This window comes from Hypanus sabinus, unplaced genomic scaffold (genome assembly GCF_030144855.1).
Source record: "Hypanus sabinus isolate sHypSab1 unplaced genomic scaffold, sHypSab1.hap1 scaffold_571, whole genome shotgun sequence".
NCBI lineage: Eukaryota > Metazoa > Chordata > Chondrichthyes > Myliobatiformes > Dasyatidae > Hypanus > Hypanus sabinus.
Window position 1 is genome coordinate 266,329 of NW_026781432.1, and position 25,884 is coordinate 292,212.

The 25,884-nt window shown below is 45.0% G+C and overlaps 2 protein-coding genes across 2 annotated transcripts; both read right to left on the minus strand.

Moving 5' to 3' along the window:
- Window positions 1-1,359: 1,359 nt before the first annotated feature.
- LOC132389439 (ribonuclease inhibitor-like) lies at window positions 1,360-3,004 on the minus strand. Its single transcript, XM_059961964.1, has 4 exons — window positions 2,674-3,004; window positions 1,993-2,079; window positions 1,669-1,836; window positions 1,360-1,532 (listed from the first exon to the last, which is right to left on the minus strand). The coding sequence occupies exons 1-4, from the start codon at window positions 2,982-2,984 to the stop codon at window positions 1,445-1,447; spliced, it is 654 nt and encodes a 217-aa protein (XP_059817947.1). The 5' UTR covers window positions 2,985-3,004; the 3' UTR covers window positions 1,360-1,444.
- Window positions 3,005-3,022: 18 nt separating this feature from the next.
- LOC132389440 (NACHT, LRR and PYD domains-containing protein 12-like) lies at window positions 3,023-11,540 on the minus strand. The gene is made up of 3 exons (XM_059961965.1): window positions 11,519-11,540; window positions 11,357-11,422; window positions 3,023-4,478 (listed from the first exon to the last, which is right to left on the minus strand). The coding sequence occupies exon 3, from the start codon at window positions 4,459-4,461 to the stop codon at window positions 3,781-3,783; it is 681 nt and encodes a 226-aa protein (XP_059817948.1). The 5' UTR covers window positions 4,462-4,478; window positions 11,357-11,422; window positions 11,519-11,540; the 3' UTR covers window positions 3,023-3,780.
- Between the last annotated feature and the right edge of the window lie 14,344 nt (window positions 11,541-25,884).

Below are 25,884 nucleotides of genomic sequence, written 5' to 3' on the forward strand. Positions count from 1 at the left end.
TAAGTGAGCAGTCAGCGGCTCTGCTTACAACTTTTCCACATTTGTCTTGTCAGCGGTCAGAACAGTTCCCATTTTCCAACCTGAACTTTCACTGTGGCTCTCTTCCCACAAGCATTCCGGAATCGATGTTTCCAGCATTTTCGGCACTTTTCACAGTCACGCCTGCTGTTTCCTCTGCAAGTAGAACCGGTTTCCCCTCAGTGTGGACGTGACCCAGCGACACATGAGAACCTTCCCAGTTTCTTTCTGCAGACTTTCAATTAACGTCATTGTTTTTTTTAATATATTCAGCAGATCCGCTTTGGTCGGTCAGACACCAAAACTACCCCAACTCGTCCCACTATGTGCCACCAGATATGAAATATACTCGCTGTACCCACAAGCTGTGTAGTTCTTCATCAGCCCTGGACCACATCAGTGTTTACCTCATTTTGATCAGCTTCCCACTATAATGTTTATTTCCAATAACATGAAGCTCAGAGCTGTGCACGGTTCACTCCATCGCTTAAACCATCTTCCCACATCTGTTGTGCGTGCATGCGCGCATAAATGTCCCTATTACATTTCTTCAAATGTATATGAATAGAATTTCCTGCCCGTGCTGTGGACTTTTAAACCTTAATGACGGGCAAAGCCGCTGTTGAATCCACCTGAGGAACAGTTAGATTTTGAAATATTGTGGAGTTCAATTAGCTGTAGGAATACAATTGGCTGTTCAGGCTGCCACTCGCTGTTTTGTGAGTTATGAGTGCAACCACCAACACGTTTGTCTCTGAGAAATACTGGCATGATTTAACAGAATATATTCTGCCATGTACAGAATCCGCTCCGTATACTGACGTTTTCAACTCCTGCTCTGTCCTTAAGATATCCGTGTCGTTAGCATTCCCCTCCTAGCGGAAAGAAATGCAGGACCGCCAAATAAGGCCAGCTCTCTCTCTGTCCCCCCTCCCTTTCTTTGTGGAGTGTAAGGAGTGGGTGAGTTTCCCAGCAAGGGGGCTGGGTGGAGATGAGATCCTGGGCACCCAGGGTGTGGGGGACAGCATAAACTTCAAATAAAACTTGTCCGAAACGAAGACAGGATGTTACAGTGGTTTATTGATTTCATCGACAAATGTAAATTAATCGATTTGTGAGCTGCTGACGTGCGGGAATAAATAAGCTGGTCCCGACTCACTCACAGTCACACACAATTAACTGACCGGCGACAACCAGGGGCAGTTTGAATAATCAGTCCCATTTCTCACTGTCACTCTGCATCACGGAACTGATGATTATCAAATCACACTTCAGGTCCGTGTCCCAGATCATCCAGGGTCATTTCTGAACCCTTGCGAATTGCTTCTGGAGTGGGGTAAGATAAGGGCGGGAGTTAAGGGGGGGGGGGGGGTATCGGCCAAATTGTCTCCATCTTGTGGACGGGTATATTCACACATTCAGACGTTTACAGGTACACTCTCAGTCCGGGTCTAGACTCCTGTAGAGACTCCAGTTCATTCTCCCCAGTCCCACTGAAATTATTCACTGCCAGCCTGAAACGGATGGAAAAATAAAGATGAAAAAGAAACCAGATTATATAACCGTGTCAGTAACAGAGTACTGGGGTACCAGAAAACCCGCGGATCTGATGAAATTTTTATCACATTGAACATTAACACAGACACTCACATGATCTGCTCCAGACTCGGGTGGGTCAGTATGAGCCGGCGGAGAGCAGGGACAGACTGGTCTGTGAGCGGGTTCCATCCCAGGTCCAGCTCTATCAGTGATCGGTTTGTACTGAGAGCGGAGGCGAGATCCTCAGCACCAGAATCTGTCAGTTCGACATGGTTCAGACTGGAAATGAGAGATAGAGTGAGGGTGAAGGACACAGAGAGACAGGGGCTGTACAAATTTCCAGAATTTATCAGTAACACAATTACTGATCACATTAATGTTCAGTGTCAGACACCCAGTGTCTGTAAACACAATCTCCCACAGTCTGGTACTCACTTCAGTGTCTGTATTTTACACTCCGGGTTCCCAAGAGCCGCAGACACCAGTTTCACTCCTGAATCTCCCAGGTCATTCCGCCCAAGACTAAACAGAAACAGACAAATTAATGAATGGGTCTGAAGGAATTTCTCTCACTCGGTTATTTCAGGAAACATTGAACCTTTCAGTAAATCACTGATCAGTGTTCCCATCACTGTCAATGTCCCTCACTGACCAGTTACAGGGGATTCACTGATGTCAGTAATTTAGTCTGTCGGTGTGACCCTGTAAACTCCTCATATTCTGTCTCATTGCGCGATGGTTAGGAAAGTGTTCCTGACCTGTGAGTGGATCGGAAGGGACAGGGTTGAAGGGGAGAAAGTCCCAAAGTGAGGAAGATTTGTGAATAGAGAAATGTCAGTGGGAAATGACACCATCTGAGGAAAAGGATGGAAAGACGGGACATGAAGGAGGAAGGGGGATGTGAAAGAGAGATCCCACAGGACGAAGCGGGATGGAGAAGAGAGATTCCACAGCAGGAACGGAGTTGGGGAAGAGACATCTCACAGGAGGAAGGGGGATCGCATTTGTCACAATTCTTCACAATCATATTCACTATAGTTTTACCCAAATCCCTTTACATTGAAACAACACAATGGAACAATTTCACAGTTCAGAGTGAGAGAAAAATTAAGTTACCTCAATACCTGGAACTTGTGCAGCCAGAGTCCCAGCTGCTGGATTCCTTCACACAAAATGTGGCAGTACGACAGGTCGAGACGTTTTATTGTATCACAGAGTCTGACAACATGAGATAGGACCGCGCAGTCAACTGGGGTCAGTGTCATTCCACTGAATGAAAGTTCTTCCACAGATCCCAGTGCGGTCTGAGCCAGTTCACGATTCTGAGACTCAAACAGGTAGTGAAATGTGTTCAGGAGCCTCCTTTTACCAGCTTCACTCGATGTGTTCCCACTCTGGCGTTTAACCTCCTCCTTCACCCAGTCCATCACCCGGCAGGTTGTTTCATGAGGAAATGGATCCAGAAACTCCTCCAGACCCCGAGCTGTCATTGGGGAGGAGAGACCAGCAACAAAACGGAGAAATACCTCAAATCGCCCATCTGTCGTATTGTGGGCTTCAGTGAGGAATTTCAGGATATCCTCGGGATGTATAGTCAGGAATTGTGCGACTGCAGCTGCAAACTCTTGGATGGTGAGGTGTGGGAATGTGTACACCACGCACTGGGCAGAATCCTCTCTCCCCAAAAGCTCCATCAGGAACCCAGACAGAAACTGGAATGGCTGCAGATTGTAGTTGTTCAAATCTCCATCTGTAAACACAGTTCTCTTATCGGACACTCCTCTGAAGGCCATCTGACCAACCCTGAGTAACACATCACGGGGGTTCTCAATCTCACGGCTGTGGTTTTTCAGGATGCTGTAAATATAGTAGGAATACAGTTGGGTGATGGTCTTGGGAATTTGCTGTGGGTCCCTGTCTCTTTGTGTGAAGAAAGGGCCGAGTGCAAGTGCGAGGATCCAGCAGTAGGAGGGGTTGTAGCTCATGGTATACAGGATCTCGTTCTCCTTCACGTGTTTGAAAAGAGCTGCCGCCACCGTCTGATCATCAAAATGCTTCATGAAATATTCCTTCCATTGCTCACCAGCAAATCCCAGGATTTCTGCCCAGACCCTGATATCTGCCTTTTCCAATAAATGTAACGCAGTGGGGCGGGTGGTCACCAGCACCGAACACCCTGGGAGCAGCTTGCCCTGGATTAAACTGTACACAATGTCAGACACTTCACACCAGCACCGAACACCCTGGGAGCAGCTTGCCCTGGATTAAACTGTACACAATGTCAGACACTTCACACCAGCACTCAGGATCTGGACACTGGTGCTTAGGTTCTGTATCTCTCCATTTGTCTGCAAAATAGATTCTGTGTTTGAATTCATCCAAACCATCGAATATGAACAACAATCCCTGTGGGTTCTTCCAGACATCTCTCAGGAAATTCCCAAAGTAAGGATACTGATCCAGAATCAGTTCCCTCAGGTTTGTTCTGCAGTTAATGGAGTTTAACTCCCGGAATTTGAAACTAAAGACAAACTGGAATTGTTGGAATATTTTCCCCGTGGCCCAGTCATAAACAATCTTTTGTACCATTGTTGTTTTCCCAATCCCCGCGACTCCGGCCACTGCTGCTGATCTCCCAGATTCGGATTTACTTCGGGAAAAGCTGCTCTGGAATAACTGATCAGTCTGGATTTTTTCCATCTCTCCGTGGAGATGTTTCTCTCTCCAAAGTTCGTGGTCTCTGCGTCTTGCCAGCAGCTCATGTTCAACCAGTCTCCGATCTCGAACAGCAGAAATGACCGTGAGCTCAGCGTATCGATCAACCAGGTGGAAAACCTTCACCTTCTCCCTCACCAGGATCGTGTTGACTCTCAGTGTTTCAGTTTGTGCCCGCAGAGTCTCCATGTGTTTCTGTTGAACATCTTCAATGGGAACAGACAGTGTTCAAACTGTTAGATGTCTCAACTCAGAACTCATTATTTAAGCACACAAGAGTGAGCCCAAAGCTATTGCATTATCATTCATTCCCCAACATTGTAATCCATTTGCGACGCTCTTCCAATTCGTCGAAGTTTTGCTGCAATTGCATTGCTTCCTCAGCACTATCTGCCCCTTCGCCAATTTTTGTATCATCAACAAATGCGGTCAGTAAAGGAGCCCAGCAGAAGCAACTGATTGGGCAACCAAGGTCAAGTGACCAAGCGGTTTTGAAAGACTGATACCAATAAATAGAGGGGTAGCTCAAGTGGAGCGGCCAGTGCAAAGCTGCCAGTAGAGGTCTGGAGCTTTGGGGCTTCGACTCATGGAGCGGCCTTGTCGAGGGTAGAGCCTTGTGAGGGAACTGCGAGTCTTTGGCTTGAGAGATTTTGGCAGTTTGACTGTGCAATCAAGTCAATTACGATTTGAATATCTTAACAGAAAGCAGTTAATTAGATAATTCAAGATTTGAATAGCTCAGAATCAGCAGAAAGCAGCTGATTGAGCAATCGAGCTCAGGTGACCAAGCAGTTTGAAAAACTCAGACAAATAAATAGAGGGGTAGCTCAAGCGGAGCGGCCAGTAAAGGAGTTGAGCTTTGCGGCTTTGACTCGGGGAGCAGCCTTGTTAAGGAAAGGTCCTTGTGAGGAAAGAGCGAGTCTTTGGCGAGGAAGCTGAGGGAGGAGACTACGCCACAGTTGGTGAGGGTGAGAGGTGGTGAAGAGATGACAGGTAAATTGGTTCAGTGTGATGCTTGCCTGATGTGGGTGGTCAGGGACACTGATGGTGTTTCCGGCTGCTACAACTGTGAAAAGCGTGTCCAGGTTCAGATCCTGAAAGACCGTGTTAGGGCACTGGAGAGGCAACTGGATGACCTCAGGTTCATCCAGGAAAAACGTGAGTTTTCTGGACAGGACCTACAGTGAAATCGTTACATCCGAAGATAACAGAGGAGAGAACGGGGGCGACGATGAGGAAGAGATGGAAGCTTGAAGTACAGGAGACCCCGGGGGATGTGCCTCTTGAAATCATGTTCACCCTCTTGGAAGCTTGGGACAGAAGACACTGCCAGTCTGAGAGGTGGACGGGTCTGCGAGTCAAAAATTGGCACTGAAGCAAAGCCAAAGAGACAGACGACTGGCAGAGCTGTGGGTTTTAGATTCTTAGACCACTTGGATCAGTTTCGGTGTAAGGATGAATTGTACAAAAGGGACAGGTTGCACCTTAGCAGTCAGGGGACCAGCATTCTGGCAGGCAGGTTTGCCACTGCAACACGCGTGTGTTTAAACTAATAAGTGTGGGGAGGAGACGAACTGGAAATATAAGGATGGAGTTAAAGGGAAAGAGTGAATAAGAAAAGTTAAGAAAGACATCAGAATTTACGGGGCAGAAAGCTCAGGAGGGGATCGGAGAGTATGGCCAAGTGCAATAGGACCAATGTGACAAGAAGGGGAGTAACGGATTAAAAATATTATATATAGATGAGCTTGAATTTCAGTTGGAAGTTGGTAAGTATGATGTTGTAGGAATAACAGAGACATGGCTGCAAGAGGAACAGGGCAGGGAAATGAATATTCAAGGATATACATCCTATCGGAAGGACAGACAGGTGGGCAGACGGGGTGGGGTGGCTCTGCTGGTGAGGAATGAAATACAGTCCCTTGCAAGGAGTGACATAGAATCAGGAGATGCAGAGTCAGTATGGGTAGAACTGAGAAATTGTAAGGGCAAAAAGACCCTAATGGGAGTTATCTACCGACCCCCAAATAGTAGCCTGGATATAGGGTGCAAGTTGAATAAAGATCTAAAATTAGCATGTTGCAAAGGTAATACTACAGTTGTAATGGGGGATTTCAACGTACAGGTAGACTGGGAAAATCAGATTGGTACTGGACCCCAAGAAAGGGAGTTGGTGGAGGGCCTCTAGATGGATTCTCAGAGCAGCTTGTGCTGGAGCCAACCAGGGAGAAGGCAATTCTGGATGTAGTGTTGTGTAATGAACCGGATTTGATAAGGGAACTCTAGGTAAAGGAGCCATTAGGAGGTTGTGACAATAATATGTTAAGTTTTAATCTACAATTTGAGAGGGAGCAGCAGGATCAGTGATTCTCACCGTGGCTAACAAGGGAAGTCAAGGAGAGTATAAAATATAAGAGAGAAGAAGTATAACATAGCAAAGATGAGCGGGAAGCCAGAGCACTGGGAACATTTAAAGAACAATAAAAGATTACTAAAAAAGGCAATATGCGGAGACTATAAAGGAGGATAGTAAAAGCTTCTTTAGGTATGTGAAGAGGAAAAAGTTAGTTAAAACTAAAGTTGGGCCCTTGAAGGCAGAAACAGGTGAATTTACTATGAAGAGTGAGCAAATGTCAGACGAGTTGAACAGATACTGTGGATCTGTCCTCACTAGGGAAGACACAGACAATCTCCCAAATATAATAGTGGCCAGAGGACATAGGATAATGGAGGGACTGAAGGAAATTCACATTATGCAGAAAAAGGTGTTGGGTAGTCTGATGAGACTGAAGGCTGATAAATCCCCAGGGCCTTATGATCTGCATCCCAGGGTACTTAAGGAGGTGGCTCTAGAAATCGTGGACGCATTGGTAATTATTTTCCAATGTTCTATAGATTCAGGATCGGTTCCTGAGAATTGGAGGATAGCTAAAGTTATCCCGCTTTTTAACAAAGAGGGGAGAGAGAAAACAGGGAATGATAGACCAGTTAGCCAGACATCAGTGGTAGGGAAGATGCTGGAGTCAATTATAAAAGATGAAATAACGGCACATGTGGATAGCAGTAACAGGATCCGAGTCAGCATGTATTTACGAAGGGGATATCATGCTTGACTGATCTTCTGAAATTTTTTGAGGATCTAACTATGAAAATGGACAAGAAAGAGCCAGTGGATGTAGTGTACCTGGACTTATAGAAAGCCTTTGATAAGGTTCCATATAGGAGATTAGTGGGCAAATTAAAACACATGGTATTGGGGGTAGGGTATTTACATGGATAGAAAATTGATTGGCAGTCAGGAAACAAAGAGCAGGGATTAATGGGTACTTTTCAGAATGGCAGACAGTGACTCGTCGGGTACCGCAAGGGTTGGTGCTGGGACCGCAGCTATTTACAAAATACATTACTGATTTAGATGAAGGGATTAAAAGAAACATTGGCTAATTTGCAGATGACACAAAGCTGGGTGGTGGTGTAAAATATGAGGAGGATAGACTCCAACGCTTCAATCACTTAGGTTAGGCAAACTGGTCTGTAATTCCACAAACAAGAGAGAATCTGCAGATGCTGGAAATCCAAGCAACACACACAAAATGTTGGAGGGACTCAGCAGGCCAGACAGCAGCTGTGGAACAGCTGACGTTTTCTTTCGAGATCTTTCGGCAGGACTGGAGACAAAAAGCTGAGGAGTAGATTCGAAAGGTGGAGGGGGAGGGGGCGGAGGGAGAGAGAAGTGACAGGTGACAGGTGAAACTTGGAGGGGAGGGGATGAAGCAAAGTGTATGAAGTTGATTCTTGATAGAGACAGGAGGCCATGGAAACAAGAAAAAGGTGGGGAGGGTCACCAGAGGGAGGCGATGGACAGGCGAGGGGATAACATGTGAGACGTACGAGGGCATGGGGAACGGTGAAGGGGGAGAGGAAGCCTTTCTGGAATCTTAAGAAATTGATATTCATGCCATCAGGTTGGACGCTGCTCAAAAGGTGTTGTTCCTCCAACCCAAGTGTGGCATTATCCTGACGGTGCAGGATGTCATGGACTGACGTATCGGAATGGGAATGGGAAGTGGAAATAAAATGGGTGGCCACTGGGAGATCACGCTTGTTCTGGCGGACACAGTGCAGACGCTCGGCGAAACGGTTCGCCACTCTATGTCTGGTTTCATCGAGAGACAACAGACCATATCGAGATCAACTACGCCTCCCTCTTTTGCTCTCTCCACCCTCTATTTTCCTTTCTTCCATGCCTTTTGTCTCTTTTACTAACCAACTTCCTAGCTCTTTGCTCATCCCTCCCTCTCCAAATTTCACCTATCGCCTGGCATTTCTCTCTCCCCTCCCACCCCGCCCGCCAGCTTTCAAATCGACTCCTCAGCGTTTTATCTCCAGTCCCATCGAATGTTCTCAGCCCGAAACGTTTACTGTACTTTCTGTATGTCAGGACCCTCTCATTAGTGGGTGGGGATTCACAATGTGTCAGGACCCTGTCAGGGGTGTGTGGTCTCACAGTGTGTCAGGACCCTGTCATTAGTGGTTGGGGATTCACAGTGTGTCAGGACCCTGTCATTAGTGGGTGGGGATTCACAGTGTGTCAGGACCCTGTCATTAGTGGGTGGGGATTCACAATGTGTCCGAACCCTGTCAGGGGTGTGTGTGGTCTCACAGTGTGTCAGGACCCTGTCATTAGTGGGTGGGGATTCACAATGTGTCAGGACCCTGTCAGGGGCGTGTGTGGTCCCACAGTATGCCCGGAACCTGTCAGGGTTGTCTGGTGTCTGGCTGTGTGTCAGGACCTGCCAGCGATGAGTGTGGTCTCAAAGTGTGTCAGGACCCTGTTCGCGATATATGGGGTCTCACAGAGTTTCGGGACCCTGCCAGCGATCTGTGAGGTCTCATAATGTGAGAAGACCTTACCAGTGGTGTGATGGTGACACAGTGTGTCAGGACCATGTCAGAGGTGTGTGGGGTCTCACAGTGTGTCAGGACCGTTTCTGGGGTGTGTGGGGTCTCAAACTGTGTCAGAACCCTGTCAGAGGTTGTGTGCCGTCTCGCCGTGTATCTGAACCCTGTCAGGGGTGTGTGGGGTCTCCATTCAAAGTGTTCGGCTGTAATTGGGGGCGTAGGAAAACATTAATTGTAGACATATTTTCTTTAGAGAATATGACAGTGGTAGAAATGGTGTTCTTCAATAGTCATGGAGAGATTCTGTTTCACGTACAGAAATGGCTGTAGGAATTTCACTGTCGTGTTTGTTCCCTCGGCAAACAACATGAGGAATAGTGAACAAAAAGCTTGTAGCGATTTACCAAACCCATGGTGCAGAGAAACTGAGGGGTTTCATTGATATGATGTGGACTGGAACAGCATTAACAGAGGTGAGTAGTTTGTAAACATCCTGATTCATCTCACTCTGGTCCCATATTTAAATTATCATCTTTGGAATTTGTTCTTGTAATTGAGAGAGACAATACCAGGGTTCTGGCCGAGGTTCCTTATATTTCTGTTGAGAGCTTTGAATAATCAGGTAAAACATGGGCTGATGCAATATTAATAAGTTTTGTGATGTTTGTCTTTCCTAAGCTCTCTCCTCTGTTAAATGTGCAGTTGAGTGATCTAACTCAGTCTGCAGTGATGAAGCCTCACAATGTCTTGAGCCCAGGAACTGCCCCGGGCTCCGTTTTCACAGTCATGATGGGCCTATAGATGTATTGAGCTTTCCATCCAGACAGTCATAGTTTAACTAATTGCAATATTATTTAGAGATATTTTCAGTCATTTTCACCTTCCTTGCTGCGATCCCATAACCCTTGGTTTCTCTGTCCTAATTCCCATCTCTCACCCTTCGACAGTGTCCAGCGCATAACACCGGCAGACATGAATTTCAGCTTCTGTGGACTGAGCTGAGGAATATGTCCCCCAATCTCACCCTCTCTAACACTGTAGCAGTGTTTGCACTAGGGGGTGCAGATGTGAACACAATTCTGCTCTGTGGTTGAACAGACCAGTTAGGATGTCACCTGATTTTCTAATTAAAGTGATGCTATTATTACTATTCTGTGACTGGAACTTCAGTGGACGCCCAACTCTAAGAAAAGATAATCTGCTGGGGGAAGTTTAGAAAACGGTTAAGAAAGAGTCTGTTCAGGAGAGGGCAGTGGCTGTCAAGAGAAGATTTTGACATCTTGTGTGAAGAAATATAAGTTTTTAATTCCATTTTCCATATCACCCTCTCCCTTTCTCCACGTAGACTCTCTGTGGAGGAATTTGTAGGCCCTGGAGCGGTGTGAACAATTTCCTCAAACTCTTCAGCTCTCTGCCTCTTTCCTCAAAATGACCTTTGAAAACATTTGCTCTAAGAAACATGCTTCCATGTGTCTCACTGTGTTCTCTGTCACAGTGCCCATATTTACCTGGTCAGATCCCTGTGGCTCAACAACCTAACCGCCGTACGCAACTTACAACCGTTGGTGGTAACAGAGGTCAAGTTTCAACTTAATGAACTCTGCTGCAGCCCATTCTGGGCTATTGCATACCGCCCCACTACCGGAGGGATGTTGAGGCTTTAGAGAGGGAGCAGAAGAGGTTTACCGGGATGCTGCCTGGTTCAGAAGGCATGTGCTATGATGAGAGGCTGGATGAAATTAGATTTTTTGCTCTGGATCGTCGGAGACCGAGGGGAGCTCTGACACAGGTTGAGAACATTATGAGATGCAGAGATAGAGTGGACAGCGATCATCAGTTTGTCGCGGTTGAAATGTCTATTACCAGAGGGAATGTATTGAAGGTGAGATGCTGTAGAATGAAGTAGGATGTGAGGGAGAGCTTTCTTATTCATCAGAGAGCCGTGGCTGCAAGGACCGCACTGCCTGGTAAGGTGATAGAGACAAATTATTAGAAGCTTTTAAGAGACGTTTGGGTAGACACATGGATGTAAGGAAGATGGAGGAGTATGGACATGGTGCAGGAAGGAGAGACTAGAGTTGGGTTATGTAGATTTACCTCTCAGCTGGTTCAGCACAATATTATATGACTAATGACCTATTCCTGTTTTATACTCTTCAATGTTCAATGCACGTTCACTTACCTTTCAGCTCACTGAGAACCTTGATTAAACCTTGAGCGGTATTTGATCGATGGGAGGGATCACAACCTGTTTGAATTTAAACACATTGAGGGAATGAGGTGTAAAATTTTAAAGTGTGCTGTATTCAATCCAAATTTGAATTAATCTCTGATATTTTCTCACCATATATCTGTATTTCGTTCAGTATTTTGTTCCAATGTTGGACAAAATACTGAACGAAATACAGATATATGGTATATATATACCAGATATATAGAGGGTTTCCCACATCACCCTCTGGGCGTGGGAGCCTTTCTCCATCACCAGGCTCAGGAGGAGTTTAGAACTGTCCGCCCGCTCTCCCTTATCAGCGAGATCAGAGATTTTCTGTGAAGAGTAACGGTGAACATATTGGGGACTGACAGATTCACACAGAGAATGAGAAGTAAATGATGTGCTGTGTAACGGGATCAGACTGAGCAGTCACCCGGACGGGTGCTGAACCTGTCTGGACATGGACTGTACATTCTGAGTGTAGAGCACAGGGAGGGACATTCACTGTGCACCTGGTCCACCAGTCAATGAGATCCTGGCTGGTCTGTGACCGCTTCATTGACGTGGCTCCAATTCCATAAATAATCCCTCACCGGATTTGACGGTGTAAAACAGACACCATAAAATAACGATCACAGAGGAAGAAATAAAACTGGATGATTTTATTTTATATAACAGACTGAACAGCCTCAGAGAAGTTGCAGAATTTATGATGTGATTCATCTCCTCAGTCCGCCAGTGTCCAACATGACAGCGGATTACTGGCTGACATCTGACACCTTTCACTTCCCTTTTCCAGTAGAGGTTTTCTCAGTGATTACACGTTGCAACATGGCAATGTTCCCCGATTCACACTGTTTGCAGTTACAGATTGTAACAGAATTATCTCCACCCAGAACCGAACACACCCAGGCTCCTGTGGCATTCACTGATGATGTTCCGGTTCTCACTGACATCCTGCCGTCACTCTGTACATTTTTCACAGATTGAAACTTCCTGTCATATTTGCAATTAATGCTGTTACTCCGTCTGAGCAGCTCCCTACCAGTCCGCGGGTTCTTTTCAACTCTTTCCATATCTGGTTCAGATTCACATGTTCCGGATTGCATGTGGAGTATATATTTCCCAGTTATTCTTTTATCTTATTTAATATCCGTTGAGTCAGAGATCCTACAGCCATCAGTCCTGTGATGTGGGAAAATTCAAACCCATTCTCCCTCCCACTCACCCGATGTTCCTCTCTGCTGAACTGTTTCTCAGCCTTTAACGCCAGACTCACTCCGTGAACCCCTCCTTCCATCGCCTGCTCCAGCCTGTCCCGGAAGAAGTCCGTCAACTGCAGCAGCTGGAAATCGTCCCAGCTTGCCAGGAGCTCGCTGATCACTGAGCCTGGACCTGTGAAGGAACATGAGGAGCATTAAAGAAATTACTGACCTCATACTGGACAGTAACTTTATCGTTGGAACCTAAAGATCACCAAACACAGTCCGAAATATATGTATATGGGGATGGGGTGGGGGGGGGGGGGAGGTGGGGTGTAACGGGCTTTGGCCGGGGGATCGGTGGCGCCGGTGTTGTAGGAGCGGGTATAGTTTCATCTGTTGAAGGCTGCTCTTTCGTGTCCCCAGGAATATCCCTCTCTGTTTGGAAAGGACTCTACTTATTCCTAAGAATATAGTAACCCAGCATCATCACTCCCCTGGTGCTGCCCATCACCATGGCTTTGCTCTGGGTTACTGTCTGCCTGCCTGGTCAATCCCTTCCTCAGTATATCTCTGGAGAATCTCATAAAATGCTTTAGGTACTCAGCATTTCAGGCAGCATCTGTGGAGGAGAATAAGCAATCAACATTTCGGGCCAAGGCCCTTCATCGGACTGGAAATGAGGGATCAGAAATTCTAGATATTGCCACGTTACTTTCCATTCATTGTGGTCCTCATCCGAAATGTCAAATCTTTATTACTCTCCATGGATGCTGCCTGACCTGCTGAGTTCTGCCAATATTTTTTGTGTCTTTTTATTGCCCAAAACTTTCAGCATCTGCAGAATGCCATGTCATCTAGAGCAACTCGCTATTTCAATGTGCATCACGATCTGTTAGAGGAGCAGCAGCAGACGGTAATTGTACACCACCTACTTTTGACTGTATTTCCCCCAGAAATGTTAACTCTCTCTCTTATCTCTCTGATCAGTTTTCACAAACACTTTGTGAATTCCCAATATTGAATTAAATACAGCCGCAGAATCAGCAGAGTATTTATAAATTAAAATAATTCGCCAACATACCCGTGTCCTTTCCCGATGTTGACGACACTGGAAGTCCTCGCCTGCCCGCGCATTGACCCATTGTGAGGACAGGTGTGATCAGCTTTTGTTTCTCTGTAACAAAACAAATAACAGGAGGGTCAAACATTAATTGGGGTTTACAGGAGAACACTGTTTTGTTTTTAAACTGAGGCAAACACTTCCAAACATCTTGGGCCTGTCCACTGAAGCCTTGACAGGGCCTGATCCAGCTGAGCCCATCGATTTCCGCTCTCTCCATCTATTGTACAACGTGCCGGGACTTCCGGGGTACCTACGTGCTATATTGCACACAATTCCCTTTTCGGAGCCAATCTTGTGTCCTCGACCGGGAGTGATGTGTCAATGCAATGGCAAGGCAGGTTGAGCAGACAGTGCCCACTGCTTTGGCCCTCCTACCACTGGTGGCGCTATGGTGAGTAATGGACAGCCGTTACAGCAGTGTGGGTTGAAACATTTCTGCCGATTAATGGGACATCCATTCCTCTCGTCACTGAATTATAGATTTCTCAGTCACACCTGATTCTCACCATCTCCTTTCAGTTTTTCATCCCCTGGCATTGACACCAGTGGCAATGCATGGTTTGAGTCTATATAGAATCACTCTGACATCCTGAACAATGCAATCTCACACATAGCATCATGGCATCTTGTTCTGAACCACTATGCTATCTCCGGCAGAACTTTAAGACCATTATTATCATCTAAACTCGGTCAAGATTTCTTTGGTCATATCACCTGGCTATTATCAGATAGGTTAATGGTACCTTGTTAAGCACAATGTAGACCCGCCATACATCCGAAACAGCAAGTTGAGAAAAGTCATTGTAACCTGTTGCAATATGAAGCAGACTCCTGAATTTAGTATCAAACTTTCTAACCATGCCATGTACATTCATATACAAATCAATGTCATGAATATCTAATTAACGAGGCCTCGACACTGACATGCACTTCCCACTCGTCACGGACATCCATTCGTTAAATCCATCTTCAGTCATCACCCTCTGCTTTCTGTCATTGAACCCGGTGTGAATCCAGCTCACCAGCTCCCCGAGAATCCCACGTGACCTATCCTTCCAGGTGAGCTGCCATGCCGGATCTTGTTACAGACTTTTCCAAAGTTCAGATGAATATGTTACAATCCAGCAACAATGAATATATGATTGAAACAGGGTTTTTATAACAAATAAAACATTTCTTAAACACTGCTAAAAAAAACAAAAAGTAAACAAACGACTAACAACCGGATGTCAGCTGCGATGTGGCAGCTCGAACAGTTCTTAAAGCGAGAATCCGAAAACAGTCCTTAAAACGGTAAAGCAAAAACAGTTCTCATAAGTAGTAATACGAAAATCCAAAATTTTACCCAGTCGCTTAGGAGACACTTCTTGAAACCATTTAAATTCTCTTTCACGTTGTGTTATTGCTGTTCCCAGACAAAGTATGTTTTGATCCAAGGATTCATAATGAAGAAAATGAAACGGCTTAAAGACACTGACCTTTCTTTGGCGAAACTTTACCCAACCCTCTATTCTACCGACAGAACAGGAGTTACCATGGACATAGCTGACAAATTCCTTCCGAATGAGAATCAAACAAGGTCGAACCTGCTTGACCGTCGAAATCAACTTTCCTCGATCATTAACTTACCGAACTTCAAATCTTCACTCTCCAATGACTGGACTGGCAGTATTATGGCAAAACTGACGGCAATAACCTTTGACTTAAGGCAGAAAGTGAAACTCCACTTTTAAATGAATCTGCGTCATAACATCCGAATACACAGAAGCGTGGAGTCACTACCATATTCAACCACGAACTGCCCACGTCACAGGATGGGATTCTCCTTTAATACCCGGTTGGGGGTGCTATCACATGACCTCTCACTGGCGGGAAAATGACATCACTCCCCCATCACAAGACCATTAACTCATCTCCAGCATAGCTTCAATTACATCATGGTCACGTGACTGTTATAAGATACCCACAGGTACATAACATCACTGCTCTATTTTATCTATCTTCAGTTAGCTCTTCAAAAGTTTCCAGAATACTTGTCAGATATGATGTCCCACTGAGTGGTGCAGATGACAATTTCCCCACAATCAATGTCCAGCCGACCGGGGCTTCAGCTTCACGGCAGACTGAGGAAATTCCAATCCAGATGTAGAATTGCCGACCTGGACTGAAGCTTCCATACTGCCAGTTCCATACCCGCAGAGTCACTAACCCAATATTATGACCCATACAAAGACGTTTTGGTGCCGGCGATTTGCCGTGGTGTTCCTGCCATTTCCGATTCACAAACTGATGTTGAACTGGAACCTAAAGACCCTTTGCCGGGGCCGGGGCTCGGGCTGGTTCACCGGTCTGTAGATTGTGAGAAGATGCAGATACACTTCAGCTTGTTTCCAACAACTAAACTGAGCAGGTTTGATCACAATGGCATTGCTGTGTGGGAGCTTGTCCAGCACAGCTGTCTGCCATGCCTCCGCTGAATGTAGCAGGAAGAAAATATAAAATTATAAAGTAGAAAAATATGGGATCTCCGTACATCAGGTTACATCCGTGAAAGTCGAAATGGTGGAAGATCTTTCGTCTGAATTGCAACTGTCCAAGATGCTGTCGATCGGCTTTTCCAGTATTTTTGTCTTCTTACTTTAAATTTCCTGCAACTGTAGCTTTATCCCTCCTCTTTATATTATGCACAGATGGTAACTGATTGTAAAATACCAGCAACATGCTAAAATATTTGTTGGTTATCAGTTCATTCTGACCCTGGTGTAATACACTCCATACAATCAATGCCGGACGAATGGCCGCTTTCAGTGTGTTGGGAATATGTAAAGCAATTATCGACCCCAGGCTTCGATCCATCCGGAGCTTGGATCCGATAACTGGCCAGTTGTTGGAAGTAAAGTTCCCCAGGTACATCTCAATGGATGGGTTCAATCTCGGCATCAGCACCTCACCCCGCTCCTGGGACCAGAACACCAGGGGCTGAGCGGCGGCTCCTCTCAGGCGTTTCAGTGTGAAGGACCTACAACCCGGACGGACACCTGCGGTTTGTGTCCAGGAAGTGGAACGAGGCCACCAGTTCGAGGAAGTTAACGGGACTCACTGCCCAACATCTCCCCCCCTCCCCCCCCCACACCGGGATCGGCCTCAGTACTCAGCGATGGGAAATTGTCGGTCGCGTTCACCCAGAGTGACCGGCCTCAATACTGACCGATGAGAACTTGATCAAATTGTTCCCCAGACAGAGATCGGTCCTCCGGCTCCCAGCCGATGATCCGCTTCAACAGAGAATAGAAAAAAAACCACCGCCCATCCGGGGACTGTGAGAGCGGGGGCGGAGCTTCGACGGCGGAACCCTCACGTGCTGCAGATTGGCGTATGAAATGGGAGTGAGAAACAGGATCATGTGACGGGAGGAGGGTCTCCCATCTGAACCGGTTTTACACGCTGCCCGACCTACCTGCCGCATTTTACACCTTATTTCGTATTTACACCAGCTACAATTTTCAATTTTTCCCTCTGCATCTTCCATGTCCCGGTCACTCCACCACCCGGATTCCCATCCCGGTCCGATACAGAATTCCCACTCCAACAGGAATTATGCAGGTTTCATTGAATACACTTCTATGTTTATAAACACTGGTTTCTATTTACATTCCTCCGGAGCCTCACTGGACAGGAACACTGAAACATCAAGTGAGAAACAGGAGGAGGTGGCCATTCTGTCCCTTAAACCATCAACAAGATGACGGCAGCTCCTCAATCTCAGCCACATTTTTGTGCCCGATCCTCACTTCTTCGATCCCTTCGGTCTCCACACGTCTGCCGGCCTCTGTCTGTTCCCGTACGTCTGATTATCAGCCACACACAGACGACTTGTTGCCGGCTATTTGACGTTGTGTTCCTGCCATTTCCGATTCACAGACTGAGGTGGGACGGGAACCTAACCTAAGGGTCTTCTGCCTGCGCTGTTGCTCAGGATGATTCACCGGTCTGTAGATTGTGAGAGGATGCGGATACACTTCAGCTTGTCTCCAGCAGCTAAACTGTGGACATTTGATCACTATCTTCTTGCTGTGTGGGATCTTGCACAGCACAGTTGGCTGTGACATTTCCCTCAGGGTTGCAGAAACTCAATGTAAAATTTTAAAATGGAAAATGATGGGAACGCAGTAGATCAGGCCACATCTGTGAAAGGGGAAATGGTGAAGACACAGTTTCGGATCTGGGGCTATCCAAGATGCTGCAGATCTGCTGTAAGTTTCCAGAATTCTCTCGTTTCTACTTTAAATTACCTGTAAGAGCAGGTTTTGTTCATCTTTACTGGACAAATGTTAACTGATTGGAGTTTCGCGGATGTTGTTCCCTTATTCAAGAAAGTGAATTGAGAGAGCCCAGGAAATTATACACCAACGATATTTACTTCACTGGTTGGGAAATTGATGGGGAAGATCCTGCGAGATCCTGATTTATGAACATTTGTGGAAGCGTAATATGATTAGGAATAGTCAAAGTAAGATCATGACTTACGAGCCCTATTGAAGTGTTTAAGGATGTGACTAAACATATTGATGAAAGTAGAGCAGTATATGTAGTGTGTATGGATTTTAGCAAGGCATTTGATAAGATACCCCATGCAAGGGTTATTGAGAAAGTAAGGAGGCATTCGATCCAAGGAGACCTTGCGTTGTGTATCCAGAATTGGCTTATCCACAGAAGGCAAACAGTGGTTGCAGATGGGTCGTATTCCGCATACAAGTCGACGATCAGTGCTTCTGTTCTGGGACCCCTTCACTTAGCAATTTTTAGAAATGGCCTGGATGAGGAAGCGGAGGGATAGGTTAGTAAATTTGCTAATGACACCTAGGTTGGAGGTATTGTGGATAGTGTGGAGGAACTGTCAGAGGTTACAGCGGGACATCGATAGGATGCAAAGCTGGGCTGAGAAGTGGCAGATGCAGTTCAGCCCAGATAAGTGTTAGGTAGTTCATTTTGCTAGGTCAAATATGATGGTAGAATATAGTATTAATGGTCAGACTATTGAAAGTGTGGAGCATCACAGTGATCCTGGGGTCCGAGTCCATAAGCCACTCAAAGTTGCTGCGTAGGTTGGCTGAGTGGTACGGAAGGCTTACGGTGCATTGGCCTTTATTAACCGTGGGACTGAGTTTAAGAGCTGAGTGGTAATGGTACAGCTATATAGGACCCGGGTAAGACCCATCATGGAGTATTGTGCTCCGTTCCGGTCACCTCGCTAACCGAACGATGTGCACACTATAGAAAGGGGGCAGAGGGGATATATAAGAATGTTGCCTGGATTGGAGAGCAAGCTTTCTGAGAATAGGTTGAGTGAACTTGTCCATTTCTCCTCGGAGAGATGGAGGATGAGACGTGACCTGATAGAGGTGTATAAGATGATGAGAGGCAATGATCGTGCGAGTAGGCAGGGGCGTTTTCTCACGGCTGAAATGAGCAACACGAGAGGGCACAGCTTTAAGGTGCTCGGAAGTAGGTACCAAGGCAATGTCAGTGGTACGTTTTTTTTTCTTTTACGCAGGCAGTGGTGTGTACGTGGAATGGGCTGCCGGCGACGGTGGTGGAGGCGGACAGAGTAGGGTACTTTCAGAGGCTCTTGGATCTTAGAAAAATAGCGGACGATGGCTAACCCTGGGAAATTTTTGAAGTAAGTACATGTTTCGGACAGCAGGGTTAGCCAAGGGCTTGCAGGTTTTCTATACTTCTATGTTCACTCCACACTGCTAATGCTTACAGAATCCTTTCCTCCCACTATCATTCCGTTGAAGTTGCTCCAGGGGTTACTGACTCTACGCAAAGAGGAAGTGAACACAGAACGATGAAATTGTGCAACACTTCTTGCAGTTCTCGTGGTTTGTTACCGTGGAAACGGAGGAAGTGGCTCAACAACAGTAACTGAAAAAGGAAATAACAAAGTCAGCAGCACACGCTGAGTTACATTGTGACAAAGGTTAAAACTGTAGCCATTTTGAAATGATGAATCTAAAATTGTAAATGATGCTTTTAGCCATGCCTCGTGCTGTATTGAATTAATCGTATAGTTGTTCTGGCTAACAAAACATGATTCCTACTCTACCGATCAATAATATATTACCATTTTTATACCAAATGACAGCTTCAACCACCATCTGTTGCAAACAAACTCCACAGGCCGAACACGCTTTTGCTGACGACGTTTCTCTCATCTCTGTTTTAAAGGGAAACTTCTTCATTTTGAGGTTGTCCTCTCAGATAACAGACTCTCCGGCTGATGGAAACATCCTCCCCATGTTCCCTGACTCCAGGCTGTTCAGCATTATGTGGGTTTAAATAAGATCCCGTCCACCTCTATACTTCTGAACTCCTTAGAGTTCAGGCCCAGAGTCATCAGATGCTTCCCGTACATAAACCCTCTCATTCCTGAGATTACTCTTGTGAATTGTGTGAACACCAGTGTACTGAAAACATTTCCAGCAATAACAAAGGAACTCCAGAAGCAAAAATCTGAGCTTAGAAAATAAATAGTAGCTCAACATCTTATAAACATGTGCTGCTTGATCCCGGGTCCATTGCACTTGAATCTAAAGCTGGTGTATACCATGACTCTGTGATAACCCAGGCAAAGAATTTTGTGCCGAACCTCTACTTCCTTTAGAAATTATCCAGTGTTAAACACAGCCTTCTATTTATATAAGATCCATGTCCCTATCCAAGTGTCCCTTTAAAGACCCGATCATATCCGCCTCCACCACCATCTCCAGGCCCTTTCCATGCTCTCACCACTCTCTGCGTAAAAAAAATAACTTACCCTTGATATCTCCTCTGTGCCCACTTCCCAGCACCTTGAACCTGTGCACTCTCATGTTAGCCGTTTCAGCCCTGGGAAAAATCCATAACAATACTGGACGAATTAGGAGGAAGGGCAGTATCTATGCAGAGAATTACACATTCGACGTTTCGCGTCAAGAAATTCCTCTCCATAGATGGCGTCCGACGATTTGGGTTTTTCCAGCAAATAGTTCTGCAGACTCTTTTGTGTTTACTATTCCCATTGTCTGATTAGAAAATCACACATATTCTGCATTACAGCTACGTCTCTATCAACAATGAAGATTATTCGGGTTTCCCACTGAACATCTGTGCTGCCTCTTGTTCTTTGACATGCTGTAATAATGAACACCGAACCCGGTCATCTTACAACCATTTCTCTGTAACCAGTATCACGCCGGTCTCAAAGATGACGCTTTCAGAATAGTAAAATAAACTATTCAGGCTTCCATAAGGATACCTATTTGCTTGATAGGACCTCATTAAAATGATCAGAATCTCGCGTTTGCCACAGCTTTTCTTTTAAACATACCATGAAAAATTCGCCTCTCGCCCACCAAGCCTTCTGGCCTAAGTAGTGAAATGATGGCTTTCCTTCCACTATGCCGTCTGCCGCTTTATGTAACTGGCCACCCCAACTATTCACGATGTATCGAAACCATGAACAGAATCAAAGTCTTTGCTGCAACAGGACTTTCAGGAGATCAGCTCAGAAACACCCACAATATACACAGTCTCAAAGAGAAAACAAAATACCTACATCCGAAACGGCAATTTTGGTAAAAGGGAACTCTTGTTGCCTGAACAGCTCTTCGCACACTTGCTTTGCAATTGTAATACTGGGTTAGATAATTGTTCCTAATCTCAACCATCTGTTGCAGTCTCTCTGGTGTTTATTCTTCTCGTAGCATGACTTCGCTGCTGAAGTTGATTTAAAATCGCGCCCACTTTGCATCACTTCTACCTTAGTGTCAGCTGCAGTCAGCTGATCACCTTTGAGCTAGATCAAGTGCAGTCCTGTATTTTGTACGTTATTGTTTTTAGTATTTATTTTTTTGTCGTCGTGGATTGTCCCAAGTAGTCGTGCAAATAACAGCTCACCAGATGCTACTGTCCTGCTGAAGACATAAGTGTATGGCATGGATTAAAATCAATGGATATTTATCAAATAGTATTTCTCTAGAAAGGGGCACGAAACAGGGTTGTGCATGGTTACCACTACTCTTCGCATTGTGTCTGGAACCATTAGCTCAATACATCAGACACAATGAAGATATCAGAGGAATTAATATTAAAGGTACAGAGCATAATTTGGCTTGTTACACTGATGACATTTTGATCTATCTAGGGCAAGCAACATACCCTTTACCTAAATTGATGCAATCCTTTGAACAATATGGTAAAATATCAGGGTGCAAGATCAACATAGATAAAACCCAATTACTTTCATATAACTATAGCCCACGAAGGGAAATCGAAAGTTGATACCCCGGGCATGGCAAACAGAATCTTTCAAATATTTGGGCATCATTGTGCCAAAAGATTTGGTAAAATTATGGGAATGTGATTATCAGCCTTTATATGAAACAAATTAAGGAAGATATGGCAAGATGGACTCTGATTTCTTTTTCATTTTCTGGGTGCTAGGTTTAAGGATGGGGCAGCTAAAGGAATAACAGTTCCTTGCAACATAATGAAAGAAGGAACATTCTTCAGTTTTGAAATGCTTAAAGAGAAATCTAAGATGAGAGAAAATGTAATTACATGCATGAAATCAGTTTTTTTCAAGACATGGTGTCCTTGATGAAGTTTTCACAGACAGTGGTCCACAATTCAGTAGTGAATGCATGAAACATCTTGCATGTGAGTGGGGCTTTGTTCATACAACATTTAGTCCATTTTCCCCCTCAATCTAATGGACTAGTTGAGATAAACAAGATTAGAAAAACAGGATTTTTAACGGTATTTACATATGCGACAATATGTTAATAGGACGCGAAAAAATGTACCCAGGCAAGTACATGCTTGATAGAGCTATTTAGAAAAGCATGTAATTCAGATAACGGCAGTAGAATAATTTCAAGCATGTATAATGGTTTGTCAAATCTTAAAACACGTTCGGCTTCATACATTGAAACAGAATGGGAGAATGAAGGAGAGATAATTATATCTGAGCAAGAATAGACAATAGTATGGAGGTATCAATGGAAGATTTCACAGAAATGGAGGCAGTTCGGATGGAAATAACTTGATAAGATATGATATTACACCCTCTTAGAAATCCCATTATGACAGTAAACTCCCTGTTCGCTGGAGAAATCAAAATGCAAATCATTATCATATTTTTGGGACTGTCCTGTTATCAAAGACTATTGGAGGGGGATACACAATGCCCTATAAGACATCTTTAAATGTGAAATACCCTTAGGGAGTAAGAACATAAATTTTGTGTATCTACCTCAAGAATGGTATACAATTGATGAATATTTAATCAATATACTCTTGGTGGCTGTTAAAAAGACACTTACTAGGAAATGGTTAACACAGGAGAACCCACATTTAGATTCATGGATGGAAATTACAATGGGCATTTTCAAAATGGAGAAGATAACAGCATATTTTAATCATTTGATTCATATTGGGTAAAATGGGTTAACTACACAATGCCTCACAGGCCTGATTTTATTCTCACATATCAATGAATATGTTATTAGAAAAAATCCCTCTCTACGTGTACATATTTTATTTTTCAATTTGCTTGTTTTAGTTTCTTTCGACTGTTTTTTATAAGTGTTTACCTCAGATAAATACTATGTGGAGTTTTGTAACATATGTGATTATATGATATATTTGTACAATGTCTGAAATACATCTTATGGAAATGTCAGTTCAATGATGAAATTCAATAAAAAATAAATTAAAAAAGGAAAAATGAGCATAGTTGGAATAAGGTGATGAAATAGGTATGTTCCACACATTTATTGGGCAACTAATGCAGACTGTGCAAGCCCGCTGTGATGCTCACATAACGTGGGGTTGTGTTCAGGATAAATCGTGAGCTCGCACTGAGCAAACATTTGCTTTAAGAGATATGGACCGAGATATCATACAATTAATATTAAATAAAATGAATATCAAGGCATCAATAGAACTAGGCGACTGGCATTTCAATGCAGAATGCCTGGAACAGCTTTAAGAACTTCCTGATTGTCTACTTTGCTAGATGGTGTGGTGCCGAGAGAACACAGAATTAGAAACGGCGCCTTGTTTGTTCACTGACTGTAACTAACTTGAGTCATTGTGCAACCTTTGTGCCTGTTGTTTTATTTTTATCGAGGCGTAGATTAATATATAAAAGGGCAGCAAGCTCAGAGCGCAGGCGAGTGGTCCTTACTGCAAGGAGTGCGGTACGTTTTGTACAATATCTGAAAAATGGCTCTACAAACAATCCGGAATGTAAGGATTGCATTTTACGCTATTCTCGCTGTCTTCGGTGTTCCGGGTAAGACGACACATTGAAATTACTCTGTCTGAAATGCTTGGGACGCTCTTCGATTAACGGTCGTTTCACTGGGTGTCTTGTCCCGGTGAAACCAACCCAGCGCGGAGACACGGCAGACTACTGCTGCAGAGATGATCTTCTCCGGTGGATCCTCTCACGTTCACGCTCCCCTCTCCAAAGGTCACCCCTGACGATGCTGCTCAAATTCAGAGAAATCAATCCTCCCCGCTGGCTGCTGTAAATCGGCAACCACGCAGTGTTGCAGATTGAATTAAATCTGTGATATAACTTATTTTTGAAGAAGAGTACGAATTGCGGGATCATTGTGGATCGTACCAACTGCCGCTAAACATAGCACCTTCCAGTCTTTCATAATTGGACAGAGAGTGGAGTTTCAGGATAAATTCTGCTTCCCTTCGTCTCTCTCTTTCTCTCCCTCTCTCTCCCTCTCCCCCCCCCCCCTCACTCTCCCGCGCCCCGCCACTTTAGGCTTTTCGATCAAACCTTTGATAATATGTCTTACCCGTACTAGTTGGGAATTGTATTAAATGTAGCTATCACAAGTAAGTCCAGCTGGGGATTTGAAATAATTTCTCCCTATTGCTCCTGCAAGATGATAACGAATGCGATCAAAAGGGCAGATGTATCCCAGAGGAGGAGCTTATTTATTGATCGACATGTCTGAAACTATTGAATTTCAGTTAGTTTGTGTACAAGCGACACTGGACAAGTCAGTGAACTCCGTTTCTGTTCAACCGGCCCCGTGCTCTTTCATTGATTAAACGCAGGGAACGAGTGCATCGGTTTGACCCTGGGCCTGGCGACCGAGAGCAGCACGACCCCACTTAGTCCGGGGCACTACTGGCTCAATAATTGTGAGAGTTACGTCGAGTGGAACCTGTCGAGTTCACATCAGCCGACTCTCCTACAGCTGCTGGGTTCAGCTCTGTCCCGGCTCTCATTCCCGACAGCTGGTTCCTGAATGGGGTTTCGAGGGTAAGACCCATTGAAATGACGATCCCACGGCTAGGGGTTGCAGGGCGCAAGGGACGCATGGGGGAAGATGGTGATCTCTGTGTTTCTGGGTTGTGATGGCGAATGAGCAGAGGTGCTGTCCCTCTCGGTTACATCGCCAAGGTGAAATCGAGAGCTTGTCATCAGCAACTTAACCAGGAGCAAATGCGTAGTTCGGCTGCAAACCATTTTAGTTCACTGAATGAGAAGATTTCGGCCTCTTGAAATAATTTTAAAATATTCTCGCTTGGAACATATTTAGCTAGTAACTTTACCGATCACTGTCGGAATAGTATTTTCACATTGGTCTTCTCAAACACTTCTCCTCGCCCTGTTTGTAACTCGCATTTTGTATCTCTTTCCCTAGCGAACCTACTGACAATGGTGGTCCTCTTCCGAGGGAATTGCGGCCTTTCCAAATGTATATCCCACTATATGGTTGCCATGGCAATGGCAGATCTCCTAGTGATGATATTCTGTGTAATCGGCTATCATATCGTCATGTACCAGCTTCCAACATCCTTCCTGGCCTACACATCCGCTTGTAAGGTCGTCCTGTACTTCAATTCAACCAGCCTGCTAACCTCCGTCTGGTTCACTGTCCTGTTCACTGTCGATCGGTTTGTGGCGATCTGTTGTCAGCAGCTTAAAGCGAAATATTGCACAGTGAGAACAGCTGTTGCCGGAATTAAAACCGCGCTGGTCCTGTTGCATTTACAGAGCGTCCCGTATCTATTTCAGTATAAACCTGTGTATGTAGTTAACGGTAATCAGTGGGGCTGTCAGCCGAGCTCATGGTTCAAGACGTCTC

What these genes read in the sequence shown, in the direction of transcription:
- LOC132389440 (XM_059961965.1), bottom strand. Translation starts at nt 4,461, where the DNA reads ATGGAGACTCTGCGGGCACAAACTGAAACACTGAGAGTCAACACGATC.
- LOC132389439 (XM_059961964.1), bottom strand. Translation starts at nt 2,984, where the DNA reads ATGGACTGGGTGAAGGAGGAGGTTAAACGCCAGAGTGGGAACACATCG. An exon ending in TGTAAAATACAGACACTGAA is followed by an intron (nt 1,837 to 1,992) that starts GTGAGTACCAGA and finishes TCTCATTTCCAG; the next exon opens with TCTGAACCATGTCGAACTGA. An exon ending in CCGAGTCTGGAGCAGATCAT is followed by an intron (nt 1,533 to 1,668) that starts GTGAGTGTCTGT and finishes CATCCGTTTCAG; the next exon opens with GCTGGCAGTGAATAATTTCA.